Below are 15,860 nucleotides of genomic sequence, written 5' to 3' on the forward strand. Positions count from 1 at the left end.
CACCTTGCTGGGGTTGTTTGACCCCAGTGCTCTTTCCTGCCATGGCAGGGGGTCGGACTTGATGATCTGTCAAAGTCCCTTCCGACCCTACAAACTATGAAACTATGAAACTGCACTTACAAACCCTGGAGGATGTGACTTCTCTAGACTTCTCTAGTTAGCTGGATAGACGTTTTACAGCTGTGATTACACGTCCCTTCCCCAACTGGGTTGATGACTGTGCAATAGATTAGTTAGAGGAGATGAATCTCCTTCCAGCATGGCACTGACAATCTACCTATACTAAGACCTAACATACATAATCCGCTTATCAAGTAGGTAGAGGGAAACTTTACTATGAACTAAAAATATCCTGCAGTCCTCAGTCCAATAAAACTTCCATAGAACTAAAACTGAGATTTGGTGCATTTTTAATGGATGGTTTTCCGATCAGAGTATTGTGGCTAAATACCAACATAGGTAATTATATTCTACCTATTGAAAATTTCCAGTAGTTGCTTTTAATAGCTAATGCAATCTTCAGTTCCTATCTTAAAACAGCAGAGTGCAGTGTTGGGAAAGATGGCTCCTGGTTGCAAACTTCCATACCACAGGGCACATCTACACAAGACACTAAATGCGCAGTAGACGAAAGCTATGGTAATGTGTTAACGTGCAGAATTAATTTACTATGCCTTAGCATCACTAAAAGACCATGTGCTGGTGCTACTGTGAAGCAGTGCCAGTTACTACGCTTTGAGTTAGTACCTGTTATTACAGGTACTAAACTTAAAGTGCGGAAACAACAGCGCATTAATGTACATGTAGACACACCCAGAGCGGAGTATAATATAATGCATTATCTGCATATTCAGCTATTTGCAGTGTTATGCTCATGTCCATCAAAGCTCTACAGCAGCGTTTCTCAACCGGTGTGCCACGGCATTTTGAGCTGGAGCCATGGCCCCCGCCTGCTGCTGCTGTGGACACAGACAGACGGGGAACATGGCTCCAGCTAGGCAGGGGGTGTGGCTCCAGCCCAAAATGCCATCCGGCTGGACAGCAAAACCAAAATCCAACAAACAATCCACTGCAGACAATCTGGCACAGATTAGCTACCTATTAAAAAGCATCCACCAGGATGTTTTGCAAATCTCTAGAAGTGATATATTTTATTCATGAATTAATAAGCTATGCACTGTGAACACTGAGCACTCCCATCCCGTAATTCACAAAAAATACAATTTAATAGCTCTGACCTCACCAGAGCATTATTTTCATCATTGTGTAAATTAATTTGTAAATTCTAAATGGTTAGTAAATGAAAAGGCTAAAGCCACAACTAAAAGTTACAGAATGAAGCAGTAGCAGAGCTGGCACTAGATTTCAAAGCCAAGATTTTCAGAAATCATTGCCTTGAGTTTGCTCCTAGCTCCATTTCTAAGTGCCCAAATTAGTAACCTGATTCTCAGTTGCTGAGGTCCCAGTAGTTCCCATTAATTTCCCTGAAGTGCCCTTGAGTGTTCAGGACACTGGAAAATGAGCAAAGATATTTGGGTATGGAATTATGACTGCTGGATACTACTTGTAGGCTTTTTTTTTAAACTTTGCCCAGAAATCCTGACTCAGGGTATGAACATACAAGCAATTTACCATGGGGCAAAATGGGGTGGGTTTTTACTATGTCAGCTGCTTCAGAGTAACTTCCAGTATATATACTCTTAGCATGCACTAACTTAAAACTAAACCACACTAAATTAGCCCTCAGGAAAAGAGGAGTAAATTACCACAGGTTGGCTTCCAATAACCACAGGATAAGGCAGGGGTGGGCAAAATGCGGCCCACGGGCTGGATGCGGCCCACCAGGCCATTCTATCTGGCCTGCGGGGCCCCTACAAAATTTAGAAAATTAATAGTTATCTGCCCCTGGCTACCTGTCCTGTGGCCCTCGATGGCTTGCCAAAACTCAGTAAGTGGCCCTCCACCCAAAATAATTGCCCACCCCTGGGATAAGGGCAGGTATATGGGCAGTGAGCATACAGCAGCTGGGGGGTGTAGTAGATATGCTGGAGGGTAGGGCTAGGATGTGACCTAGACAAATTGGAGGATTGGGCCAAAAGAAATCTCATGAGGTTCAACAAGGACAAGTGCCAAGTCTTGCACTTAGGACAGAACAATCCCATGCACCAGTGCAGGCTGGGGGCTGACTGGCTGGGCAGCAGCTCTGCAGGAAAGGACCTGGGGGTTACAGTGGATAATAAGCTGAATATGAGCCAACTGTGCCCTTGTTGCCAAGAAGGTTAACGGCATACTGGGTTTCATTGATAGGTGTGTTGCCAACAGGTCAAGGGAAGTGCTTATTCCCTTCTATTCAGTACTGGTAAGGCCACATCTGGAGTACTGTGTCTAGTTTTGGGTCCCCCACTACAGAAAAGATGTGGACACATTGGAGACAGTCCAGCAGGGGGCAACAAAAATGGGTAGGGGGCTGCGGCACATGACTTGCAAGGAGAGGCTGAGGGAACTGGGCTTATTTAGTCAGGAGAAGAGAAGAATGAGAGGGGATTTAATAGCAGCCTGCAACTACCTGAAGGGGAACTCAAAAGAGGATGGAGCTGGATTGTTCTCAGTGGTGGCTGTGAGGACAGAACAAGGAGCAATGGTCTCAAGTTGCAGCAAGGGAAGTTTAGGTTTGATATTAGGAAGAATTTTCTCACTAGCAGGGTGGTAAAACACTGGAGCAGGTTACCCAGAGAGAGAGTGCAATCTCCATCTTTGGAGGTTTTTAAGACCTGGCTAGACAAAGCTTTACCTAGGATGATCTAGTTGGGGATGGTCCTGCTTTGAGCAGGGGGGTGGACTAGATGACCTCCTAAGGTCCCATCCAACTTAAATTTTCTATGAGTCTATGATTCTATGACACACGAAATGCCCTGCCCCCTTTTAGCCAGTGCGTGGTTGTCTATTTGTCCATCCATATCCAGTGTCCCCTGCTCTCACCATTAGACCACATTCCTCCTTTTCATAAAGCTCTAAAATGTTGACTGTACAGAATGGCAAGAGAGCTGCTCCAAACAAGGGACGACAAATCATTTCTATTTACCTGTCTTGGTGGAAATGTGGGCGAAAATTAACAAATGGCAACAGAATCCAGTACAAGAAAAGCCATTTCACACAGTTTGTTACCAAAACTTACTGCTTTCTTTTTTATAAGTAGTGAGTGGGATGAGTTGAGAGAGATCTAAAAATATCACCTGGGGAGATATCAGTAAGGAGAGAAAACAAGAATAAAAGTTGGGGTTTTTTTAGCATCTGTTTGCAATGTTTGTCTTTCATAGGATTATGTGTTTATACAAATATATTGGCAGCCCCTGAACTCCAAGACTGAATTCCAGGTTTAAATGTGCAATCTGCTCATTCTACTACAGGGCCCATGGGTGTCAAAGAAGTGTCTGCGAGGTACCTATGTTACAGAACACAAGATATGCTGTTTTCTGATGGTTAGAATGCTTATTTTACTAGCTCTCCCTCTCTGATGAACAACCAAACAGAACAATGAAGGCAAAAAACTACATCAGTGGAACTTGACATCAGAGACTGACAATTCCCAGATTTGAACAACTGAGACTTAAGGTTCTTATAACAACCTGAACTCTACCTGGTAGAGGTCTTGTGTATGCACTAGGTTAATCTTTTCTTCCACGACTGAACAGCAAATCATGGGACACACAACCAGGCCAACAGAATGCATTAACAATGTGCCCCAACAGTCAATATAGAGTTACTCCTGTACCAGCAATGTTTCCTTATACCAAGGGTGGGCAATTATTTCAGCTGGAGGACCACTTAATTAGTTCTGGTGAGCTGTCAGGGGCCACAAGGGTAGCTCTACCCCTTGACAGGTGTCCTGTCCCCTGGTAGCCATCTTAGGACTGGAAGTCCCACCCCTAACCCCTGACCTTTGCCATCGGAAGGTACTCCTTTTGGGAGGGAGATTTGCCATCTTGGAACTAGAAAAAAAACAACTTGTATACTAAAAATCAAACATATACTATAACATATTTTAATTTTATTTCAAAAAATATTTTTGTCTTCATGCAGCTCCCAGGACTCAGCTGGGAGTGGCAGGGAGTCTCATGTGATGGAGCTGGGCGGGCTCAACTTTGCTCCCTACTGCCTTGGCCGAGTCCTGGGAGCTGCATGTGATGGCAGGGAGCAGGGCCAGCCCACCAGCTCCACTGTGTGTGGCTCCCACTTGGGTCCTGGGAGCTGCAGGTGAGCCACAGGGGTACTTGCTCAATGGGGCTGGGCTGGCCCCATGCTCTTGCTGGCTCAGGTCCCATGCTCATGGTGCCTTGGGCTCCATGCTCCTGTTGCCCCACCTTGGCCCTGTGCTCCCACCACCTGCATGCCCACTGGCCCTGGGCTCCTGCCCAGCTTGCAGGTTCCCACCCCTCCACCCCCACCTGATGCTGCTCCTGTACCTGCTGCTCAGCGTGTTGCAGCAGGGACAGGAGGAGATGCCACTGGAGGCTGGGGGAGCAGAGCAGTTCCCTGGGGGGCTGCAGTAGTAGCAGGAGCCCCACCCAGAAGCTGAGTGTGCTGGTCAAGACTGGGGCCGGGGCCCTCCTATGGGCGAGGGCGGGACTGCAGTACACTGCCCCAGTGGGAGTGGGTGGGGCTTGGCCTCATGCAGATTGCAGCAGGGGCAGCTGCAGGCCAGGCTGGATACAATTAATTCAGCCACAGGCCAGAAAAAAATCTCCTAGTGGCCAGATCCAGCTGTGGGCCATATTTTGCTTGCTCCTGCCTTATACTCTCCTATATGTTCTATAGAAAATAGCTTAAATACTGCAAGAAGGACCGGCACTCAAGCCCTAAAAAAGTCAATGAGAGTCTTTCCATGAGCTAATGCCAACATTGAAAAATACCTATTGTGTATGGGTCATCCCAATAGGGGTTAGGGTCATCACAATAGGGATTAGGGTAAAACATAAACAAGTGTTAGGGTCATCACTATTGTGTTGTATAGTTGAAAAGCTTTCTGACCTCTCTAGGTAAGTTTACACCATTTTGAGCAGGTCTTGTCCATACTTAGAAAAGTTGAGTACTAACAGGGCTCTTAATCTAAAAAAAAAGCTTTTAAACAGTATCTACCCTTGTGCACATTATGAATAATTCCCAGTGTTGCCATGTAGGACTGTGCCCTGAAAGGCCCTATGTCACTGTGTCTACGGCAGGGATAATGTTACGCTTAGCCCTCAAGGCTGATCTCTGAATTTCATGGTTTATATAGTTTTTAAAATCTCCCCTTTCAATACTTCACCAAAGTACACAACTCTGTCTGTATATTTATTTGGGGCTAAGGGAAAATTACTGCTATGTGTGATGAACTGGGAAATCGCTGCATTAGTTTTTTTTAATACACATGCCTCTGTATGATAAATTATGATGGACTATTTTAGTGTTAGATCAAATAAGGTTGTTAAAAGGTACTGAGCAGGAAAAGTAAATCTGTGAAGCAGATAAAAGTCTTGGAAGGAACAAGAGAAAAGTAATTTATTGGGAAACACTCCCTATATAGCTCCAGAAAGGTGGAGAATGGTTATCTTCACAAGCCTGATTCTGAGGGAGTGCACTCTCTCCCCAGGAGAAGGAATAGACTTGGCATGAGGATAGCATTAGAAAAAACTACAGTAGACAGAAATACAGGGAAGCAATTTTCCTTTGTAGTAATTACCCCCCTCCCATGTTACCTGCCAAAATCAGTGGCAGACAGATGTAGTGCATCATGAGGAGGGATCCGGGTTTAAACTACAGATTTTCACTTTTACCCTTTTAGAAAAATATGGATTTTTCATTTTAACAGAGAAACACGTGGATTTTGCTCTTTTGCAAAGAGCTCTTTGCAGGCTGGCAGAATCCCAGCCTGCAAGGGGCTGGGGGGAGCGGAAGGAGGGCAGTCAGGTAGGGGGCACCATGTGCACATACATGCGCATGGCTGCCAGGCAGCCTGGAGAGCAGCTCCCAAAGGTAAGTGTGGCAGGAGGAGAGAATCGAGGCCCCCACAGGGAGGGAGTTGGGCAGGGCAGGACTGGAGCTGGGGCTGCTGCCCAACTGGGCCGTGTGGGGGGTTAGGGCCTGGGTGTGTGGGGTTGGAGCCCTGGTGGGCTGCAGGAGGCTCATTTGGGGACCAGATCCCCACCTCTGCGCGTGGTCTGGGGAGGCATGGTGGGCACATGCCCCCCATATCTGTGCACGGGGTGGAGTGGGTGCAGGCTGCCTGCTGTGGGCTTGGGCTCCCCACCCTACTGCCCTATCCGGGGCCTCTGCAGCCCAGTGGGTGGGACCCAGGGCAGCAGGGCAGAGTGAGGCCAGGTGGGGAAACTTGTTGCGACTGCTGTGAGCCCCGTGCTGCCCTGGCAAGGTGTCCTCTGCCTGCCCCACAGCAGCAGAAATGGCTGTGCAGGGTTGTGCCCCTCGCTGCTGCCAAGCAGGCAGAATGCATGTCACCAGGGCAGCACAGGGCTTGCAGAGGTGGAAAGGATCATCTCTGCCCAGCCCTGCCTGCTGGGTCCCACCTGCTGGGCTGCAGAGGCCCCAGGAAGGGCAGCAGGGTGAGGAGCCCAAGCTTGCAGCGGGCAGCCCGCACCTGCCTCTGCCCCGCACACATATCTGGGGGCACAGGTCCTCCCATCCCCCTGACTTTGCGCAGTGGTGAGGAGCCAGTCTCACCTTCCACCTGAGCCCTCAGTGGGCAGCCTGCACCCACCCCCCTGCACAGGCTCTGCTCTGGCTGTGTCGCCTGTGGGGGAAGGGGAGCTGGGCTCCCCATTCAGGCCTCAGAAGCCTTCCACGGGCAGCAGCTGGGTCTCGAGTGCTGCTGTGGGGGGCAGGGGCTGCAGACTTAGGTTCCTGGACGCATCGCCCTGGCAGGTGGGGGCCCCCTCTGGCAGGGCTGGAGGGGGGCAGGGGGCTGTGGGTGGGGAGTGAGGGGCCTGCACCTGCATCCTGATGAGCTAAAAGCAGGTAGGGCAAGCTCTGATTTTTCATGATAAAAATCCCCGAATCCAATATCAACATTTATAGGTACTTAGAATTTATGTTACTATTGTGATTGAAGCACTGGTAGTTTTCCAAATTGCTTTAAAATTGTAAATATTTCAATAAAACATTGTGTTCAATTGATACCATACCTAGATATATATGTGTGTGTGTGTGTATACACACACACACACACACACACATATATATATAGTGGCATTTCATTTTAATTGCAGATTTTGGAGTTTTTATCAGAGAATTTGTGATTTTTTATCAGGGAAAACCAGGATCCCTAATCATGAGTGAGTGGTGGTACTGGGGGAGGTATTATATCAGTGTTGCCTAAATCATGGTCCAGGGGTGTATCCAGAAGTAGTGCAGTGGTGTAGTCTCACCTCCTGTCTGGCTGCACCACAGAAGGAGCAGTTGAGGACTTTTAAGCCCCCAAGCAGATAAGAATTCTCTTTCTTGCTTCCCCTTCATGCTCAGAGGCACACTGCCCACTCTCCCCTTCCCCACTGCCCCACCAGCTGCTGCTGTCCCCATTGACCCAGGGGTGGGGAGAGGCTCCAGAGCTGGTCCTGCCCATTCCAGCAAGTCTGTGCAGGGACTGGGCACAGCCTGGCACAGTGGTAATGTCAGGTGGGTTCCTCCTCCCTGCCTGGTCTCCCTAGGTGTTCCCAATAACCCAGAAGCAGGCATGGGGAGGGGAATCCGCGCCCAGTGCCACCACAACCCCAGGCTGAGCCCGGCTGGAGCTGGGTAGAAATGGCTCTGGAGCTCCCCTTGCCCCCAAGATAGTGGGGACAGTGGTAGCAGCAGGCAGGGGAAGTGGGGAAAGGGAATGGAATGGATATGCCTCTGAGCAAGAAAGGGGAGGTGGGGGTAGAATTTTTACTTGCTTTGGGTGTGGCTACAGAAGACACTAACTGCAAAGTAGCCTAATAACACTGTGCAGTAGTGTGCCAGGCAAAACCCATACTAATATGCTACTGCGCTGTAGTATTAGGCTACTGCACAGTTAGCATCTATAAAAACCTATCTGCTGATGCTCCTGAGCAACACCTGTTACTATGCCTTAATTTAGTACTTGGTTATGTAAGTACTAAACTTCATGTGCAATAACTATGGTGCATTAATGAACACGTAGACACACCCTTTGAGGACTTAAAAAAAGTCCCCAATTGTTGCTCCTGCAGCACGGTCTGCCCATCCCAGTGTGGGGTGGAGTAGAGGAAGGGAAGGGTACAGCCACCTCTGGAGTGCTGGGTGCTGTTCCTGCACCACTCTGCAAGATTCTGGATCCACTTCTGCCAGTCTGATCTACTGAGCTTTCCACAGTATCAGCCCAGCCCAATGCTGTGTCATACAGAGCATGTGGAGGTGGACAAGTGGGAGCAAAAGCAAGAAAATATGGCCAAAAGACTGGACACAAACCAGTTTAGTCAGGGGAAAACTTGAATGTTAGCTGGTATCCAGAAAGCTGTCAACATTGTCAGTCCCTTTGCCTGGGACTAACAAACATTTTATTTTTTGCTTGTAAGCAGCTTATCTGTTTCCCTTGAAGACAGAATGATTAAAGAGCACCTCTTCTGGGTGGGAAAATAACAGGCGCTGCCTCCTCTGCTGACAACTTTAGTAGGATTAGAACAGGAGGTCTCAGCCTGACTTGGAGCTCCAGGAGATAATACTGAAACTGAGTTCCCAAGAGGAGCAGAAACTCTAGATGAAAAGACCACTATCTTGAGATAGTGTCAGTCAGGACTCACATTGACTCCCAGGGCAGGAAAAAGCACAAACGTGGGGTAAATGTTACCAGAACAACCAATGCTCTCACTATTGGGAGAAGGAAGAGAGGGTATTTGGCAGAGGAGAAGAAAGTTCCTGCAAGAGACAAAAATGGCAAACTGAGCTAGGGGGTGAACTATGAAAGCAATGGGGAAAGAACTCTGGGCCTCAGCAAGAGATTTTTGAGTGGCCTGGTAAGGAAGAAAATAGGATTTCACCACTTGATGAGACCAGGTACTGAAGGTCTGGTCCACTGATCATGGGCCTTGTAAGAGGGAGGTCCAAAGAAGATAAAACTCGTCACATCTTATGGTGAGGAGCAACTGCAGAAAGGGAAATGTGGGGCTAGCCAAAAGCTTTCCCTTTGTCTACAGAAAGGAAAAGATATAAGCCACAATGCTACAAGGCAGCACCACAGCACCCCACTTGAAAACAGAGAGGTGGCTGGAAGAGATCAATCCCTTACCCACAGATGCAACACTGGGATGCAGGACTGTCCTTTGGTATTGCTTCCCATGCCATTGCCAGCCCTTCTACTGTTCTCCTTCCTGCCTTCCTCTCTTCTGGGATGCAGGAGGCACAAGAAATAAAGAAGAGGTGAGCAATGTGACATCCATAGAGCTGCCCTGGCTGAAGAATGCTTTACTCCCTCTCTCCATGGGAGGCGGACACACAAATGTGGCAGCCATTGCTGCTGCCAAGTAAGAAGGCAATCTATTTACAGTAAAAATTCTGTTATCCGGCATCTTATAGGCCAGCATGCTCCACTAACCGGCATGCCGGCTTGTAAGATAAAGTGAAACCAGAAGTGCCCACCGTGGCACTTCTGGTTTCTCCAAGCCCCTATGGCTCAGGGCAAAGCAGCCTGTGCTGCCAAGCCCCCACAGCCCAGGGGCATAACAGGCTGTGTGGGGCTGTGCGGGATGGGTCGGAGGGACGCCCCAGATGAGGTGTGAGAAGCAGGGGCCAGGGCCGCTCAATTAACCGGCATATTTTGTTATCTGGCATCCCCCATTCCCAGGGGATGCTGGATAACAATAGTTTTTACTGTATATGAATAAGTAATGATGTTGATACATCTCACCACAATATGGTATGGTGTTATGTTATACCCTGGTCCTATGAATGTCATCATGTCTCCTTCTAGTGGCTGGCTCTGGTCACTGCAACAGTAGACTGAGAGCCAAGAAGCAAGGTTTTGATACTGACAGTTTCTGGCAAATGATAGCTGCGTGTTAAGAAAGGTGTAAGAAAGAAACATAATTGTTTGTAGCTTGGATTTGCAAAAGCCTAGAGCCCTGGCTGGACATAGTTCCTACTAAAGTATATGGGAATTTTACCACTGACTTATGTTAAAACAGAACTAGACTAGAACAGAACTAGATTTACTTTTAAGAGCACAATCCACAATGTACAGATAAGCAGAACTAATTAAGGTCTTAATACACAACTGATACCCTTCATGAAGTTAACTTTCTTACTTCAAGGTTTTATTTCTCCTATTCTTTAGGTTTTCATTTTTTAAACCTAACTATATTTCTACTTGAGCTCCAGGAAAAAGAAGGCAGAACATTGGAGTATAAAATAGGTGAGGGATGTCTTCCAGGAGACTGTACTTTAAACAATATATATATTTTCATCCAAAAATAAAAATAACAAAAAAGCAAAGGCTTAGTGATAGCTGCTGAAACAGGAATACACTGCCTTCAGAGAGGCAGAGGGAGAGCTGTACAGCTCACTCACAGGTGAAGGGGCTAAAAGGCATGCCACTGAGTATATGTGATCCATGTATAAAGAAAATCCATCTCCAGGCTGGTTAAGGCCAAACTACTAGGACAAAAAGTAAAGTAATACAGTTCTTCTGCTGCTTTGGCAGGGACCAATAACACTAAAGACAAAATTAGATACTCAAGCAGCATATCAGTGGGTATGTTATGAGAGAGATTCAAAATGCTCAAACACATAAAGACACAGAGCTTTCTCTTGTTTTATATATACTTATTATGTCTGTGCTGGGGAGGCTGCTGTACCTCAGAGTTCCTCTTCTTGTTTTTGACCTGCTCAGCTCGGCTGGAAGAAGTGTTGCCACTCATTCAGTTATCATTATGTAATATTCCCTAATCATTTGTCTACAACACCTTAGCTTGTATATAAAAAGCCTGGGATTCAAGGGTAGCCTGGCTTAGGACTCTTTAGCTTCTAAAAGTCAGACAAGATCAGGTACATTTAATCCAGCACAACTGAAAAAATATTTTTTTTAGGGGAACCATAGAAAAATAGGACTCAAACGGACCTGCAAAAGTCATCTAATCTAAGCTCTTGCTTAAGGCAGATCATCCCTGTCTACCATGCCAGCCAAGTATCTGTCCAGCCTGCACTTAAAAACTCTCAAGGCAGCTATTCCACAATCTCTTTAGCAATCTGCTCCAATGCTTAATCTCTCTCATGATTGGAAAGTTCTTTTTAATATCTTGCCTACATCTCCCTGGTTGGTTGCAATTTTAAGCACATTTACTTCTAGTCTTGTTCCCAGTGGACACAGAATAAAATTGATGGTCATCCTCTCTGTAACAAAATGTTTTGTGTTTGAACAGTTATCACACTCTACCTTAGCCTTCTTTTCTCCAGACTAAAGAAACCCAAGATACTTCAGCCTAGCCAGTCATTCCCCATTTTGTGCATAAGACTATACCTTCCAAGACTTTACGCTTGCCTTAACTGAATGTTGATCTCATTTAATTCAAAACATGTTTCTCCTATTTATCATAGTCATTTTGAATCCTAAGTCTGACCTCTAAAGAACCTGCAAGTACCCTACCCCATCAGCTTGTAATACATGAATCCAATAAAAGAATGCTCAACTAGATCATCCAAGTTATTAATTACCATATTGACCAATATAGGACCCAGGACAGACTCTTGGGGAATACCAGGTGATATCTCCTCCCACTTTGATACTGAACCATTGATAACTAGTCTTTGAACATGATTATCCAAGTAGTTATGCACCCACCTCATACCAATGTCATCTAGACTATGTTTCCTTAGCTTTTGAGAATGTCACAGGAAATAGTATCAAAAGTCTTACTAAAGCTGAGCTATTTCACATCCATTGGTTACCCACAGCAAATGTGGTTAAAAGTGCAAAACAGCATCTTCTTCATAGCATAGTGAAAGCCAGATGCTTCCTTTCTGCAGCCACCAGGTTTAATGAGGAGCTGTTCATCCTGGCTCCCCCCCCACCCCCATCTGCCCTATTTTTGAATGATCACAATGAACATTCCCTCATTAAACCTGAGGCCCTTGTGGTGGCTAGAGAGAAGAAGCAGCTGGCTTTCCCTCTGCCATGTAGATGATGCTATTTTGTACTTTTGACCACATTTGCTCGTTGGTAAAATTGCATTATGGTTATTTAAATGGTCTATTCCAAGCTGAGGTAGTAAATTCAATAAAATATTACATGTTCAGACTGAAGCGCACAAAAAGTTATTGTGAAGGCTAAGCACCTGTTGATATTCAAGAGCAAAATCCCATGAAATTCACACTTGAAAGCCCTTCCCATTCATCTAACACACCTCAAGAGGAAATCTTATTTTTAGTGGTGGACACTAAAATCCATTGTCACTTTACCACAATCATTTCTCAGGGGGAAAGAAGAGAAACACATTTAGCAATACTGCATTTCCCCGTGAAGAGAGTCACATTTTAGGAATAGAATAGTACATTTTCTTGCAATTTATAGACTCTGGAGGATTTCCAAAAGCACACTACAACATCGCAGATGCTTCTCTGTGGGTGCATCTACATGTGCACTTTACTGAGGAGTAGACTAATTAGCTCTGCAGTAAAGCATCACCATCTACACGTGGGCTGGTATTAGGGCATAGTAAACTAATGAACTCTGCTGTAAAATAGTACTGTTGGGGACAGTACTGTTTTATGGTGGAGTAATTTACTGTGCTGAAATGCATGTGTAGATACTGACCATCGGTATAAATTATGCCTGATCAGCCCAGTCAGCTGGGGGGGCCTGCCTTGACCTGGCTCAAGTTGCTGCTGTCCTGGGAGCATGTGTAGATGCTGCGCCTGGGAGCAGTTTATTCTGGCTTGAACTGCTCCAGAGTTTATTGTGTTGCATTAATTGCACATGTAGATGCACCCTGTTACTGCTTATTTATACCGCATGCATTGGAAGGTGGCTTAGTACTTGCTTGGTCAGTATGAGGAATGCTCTCCTGGATCACAGCTGTTAAGATAACCTGAACCAGGACTGGGGCCATATTCCCTGTTTTGTTGTGTATTGTGAGAGACCTAACTTATGCCTATAGGCAAGCACAGAAAGAGAAATGAATCCATGATCTTTCCCCTGAGTGACAAATTCACAATTAGCAGACATGACAGAGATCCACATCCAACTACATTTCTACATCAGAGGTACTGGGATTGACTCTGTATGTTTTGAAATGGCTCCTGCATGTTGAAAGCCACAGAATTAGGAGTACCTGGTGATAACAAAGAACTGAAGGGAAATAAGCAGCCAAGGATGTCCGTGCTTGCTAGCCGCAAGCCCCTACACAGCAAGTGATATTAAATTAGCTGTTCCAGGGTTAGCATGGAATTTCTGATATGTCTCCCGTTCTCTACAAATATCTCTGATCTAAGGTAGACCTAATGCTTCCTGTCCTTTTCCCTTTACTGAGTTTCCAGTTTGTGAAACATAAAAGGGAAGCTTTGCTGGCTCTTTGAGTAGAAAAGTACATATAGATCTACCTCTGAAATGAAGGCAGCATATGAGATTAGATAAAGAACCTGACAGAGACGGAGTCTAACAATGCCTTCCTGCATGGGAGGAAATCTTTTCAAAGGGATCAGCATTGTCAGCTGCTTAAAACACAGAAGCAGGAGGCAGGAAACCTTTGGGTTCTGGTCCCAAAAGTCATCAACTTACTGTGTAACCTTGAACAGGGTACTTGCAATTCCCATGCCTCAGCTCCTGTGTCTGAAAGGTGAGGGCAATATTTAGATTATATACTCTGTAGGACCAGGACTGTCTTTGTTCTATGGTTATATACAACTCAGCACTACAGCTTATTTGCCCAGGCACAATCATAACAGGAATAATAATATTTTACAGCCTCACAGAAGTGTCAGGACTTAATTCATCATTTTTCATAATGTTCTGAGACGATATGGAAAGGGCAGTAGGAGTAAAAAATGTTGACTGTATTTTCTTGTATACTGCATGCCATCAAATAAGACAAACACTTTGGGAAGGCAGAAAAAAACATTTTCCAGTCATGACTGACTACTGACTGCAGGGCAGCCTGACTGCAGTGACTGTGGCTATGAAAAGGTTAACACTGTAGCTGTGACCTTCAACAGGGAACTCTGCCCCATCTCTCCCTGAGGTTGGCAGAGGGAGAAGCCTAACAGCCACCTTGCAGCAGTGTCTCCATGCTTCTATTCCAGCAAAGAAAATTCAGCTTTCTTGTTTAAGACATATCCCAGTTTTCAAAGGCTGATTTTGGGGAAAAGGTGCATATAGTATGCAAGTAAATATAATATTTCTTCTGAATAAAATTTTGAGAGGAACAAAAACATCACAGGAGGAAAGAACACTGCTCCCCTGCCTCCACTGCAGCTGATGGCAGACAGCTTTCTAATTTTATATTACCTTCCTGAAATTTGCCACAAGAGTAGTATAGACTGGTGCTGTCTTTAGAGACCTGAAATCTGCCATTCCCTTTTTCAATGAACTGTTTCACCTAGACAGCAGGTTTGGAGAAGAACCTGGGTATGTCTACATGTGTGATTAATGTGCATGAATAAACTCTGATCCTTATTGCTCAGCAGTTTTTTGCTTCTAGGCGTGTCATTTGAACATGCGCTCAGGAGCGAAAACTCCAGAACATATTGCTCTGGAGTTTATTTGTGCCCAGCATGTGGTGCCCCGTCAGAGCAGCCCGGGCTGGCAGGGGACCTGGAAGGTCAGCCTGCCAGCCCCAGGCTGCCCTACTCCATGTAGGGCCCCAGGCTGGTTGCTCCCATGGGGCTCCACATGCTGCAGAGCGGCTGGCCGGGGCATAAGGGTGCTTCAGCATGAGGGCTGCCTGCCGGCTAGCCCCACACTGAAGCTCACTTTGCCTCAGCCAGCCAGAGCAGTGTCTACACATGCGCTGCTGTGCATGAAAAAAATCCTGCAGCAGGGTAGTACTTGTATTTTATAAGACAACCCTGCTATGGAGTTTATCAGTTTCAGGCACCCTAATAGGGGCACACTGTAGATGCTGAGATGCTTACTGCGCAGTTAATTAGTGAACTCTGCAATAAACATCTCGTGTAGATGCAGCCCTGTGTTCTAAATGAAGTTCTCCATGTAGAGGCAGGAAATAGACTCCTGAGGGAAAATATCACTCCAAAGCTGGTATTGGAAGAGCACCATTCATCCAAAGCCCTGGCTCATTTTCATGGGAGCTGAAGGGAAGATATTATATTAATTCACTCTGTAAGGGCACAGACAGAAGTGCAGCTCCCAGGTCTAACTCATGGCAATTCATAGGAAACGCCATGAGTTAGACTTATCCCTCCGATCCAACAGACGTTAGTTGTTGAATTGGAAGGGTGGAAAGATAAGATCCAGTTTGGAGCCAATTGGGGAAGAGAGGCTTCATCTTTCCCTGGCTCTGCCCCTTTGCTATCTCTGGATGGCAGTGGGGGAGAAGGCAGGGGAAGGAGGTCTTCTGGGGTTTTCTCAGCCCTGCTGGAGTGAGGAGCTCCAATCCCCACCCCCTACCCCCTCCAGCAGGGCTGAGAAAATTCAAGGGACCTCTATTCAGAAACAGCAGCTGTTGCTCACTGTGATACAGCTGGAGCAAACCAAAATGAATTATGTCGCTCCACTTAGGAGTGGTTTCATTTGAAGCCTCATACAATGAGGGTTAATTTGTTGCATGATCTGTTTGGGCACGGCTTTAGAGCCAATCACACAGCAAATGGGGCCAATCGCACAACAAATTTCATTTCTGTCTGTGCCCTAAGTATTTTCCCTA

General features: G+C 46.1%; 1 protein-coding gene across 6 annotated transcripts in view; it reads right to left on the bottom strand.

Annotated features, from left to right (window-relative positions):
• The window catches only part of TSPAN11 (tetraspanin 11), a 281,179-nt gene that overhangs the window by 85,841 nt on the left and 179,478 nt on the right, over positions 1 to 15,860 (bottom strand). For 3 of the 6 annotated variants that reach the window (XM_025192155.1, XM_025192154.1, XM_025192156.1), the window contains one exon: positions 13,760 to 13,810. The exons of the other annotated variants lie outside the window; for them this stretch is intronic. In XM_025192155.1, the coding sequence (XP_025047940.1) occupies positions 13,760 to 13,810 (51 nt within the window). The remainder of the gene's footprint in view (positions 1 to 13,759; positions 13,811 to 15,860) is intronic. 6 annotated transcript variants of the gene reach the window in all.

This window comes from Alligator sinensis, unplaced genomic scaffold (assembly GCF_000455745.1).
Source record: "Alligator sinensis unplaced genomic scaffold, ASM45574v1 scaffold224_1, whole genome shotgun sequence".
Lineage (NCBI taxonomy): Eukaryota > Metazoa > Chordata > Crocodylia > Alligatoridae > Alligator > Alligator sinensis.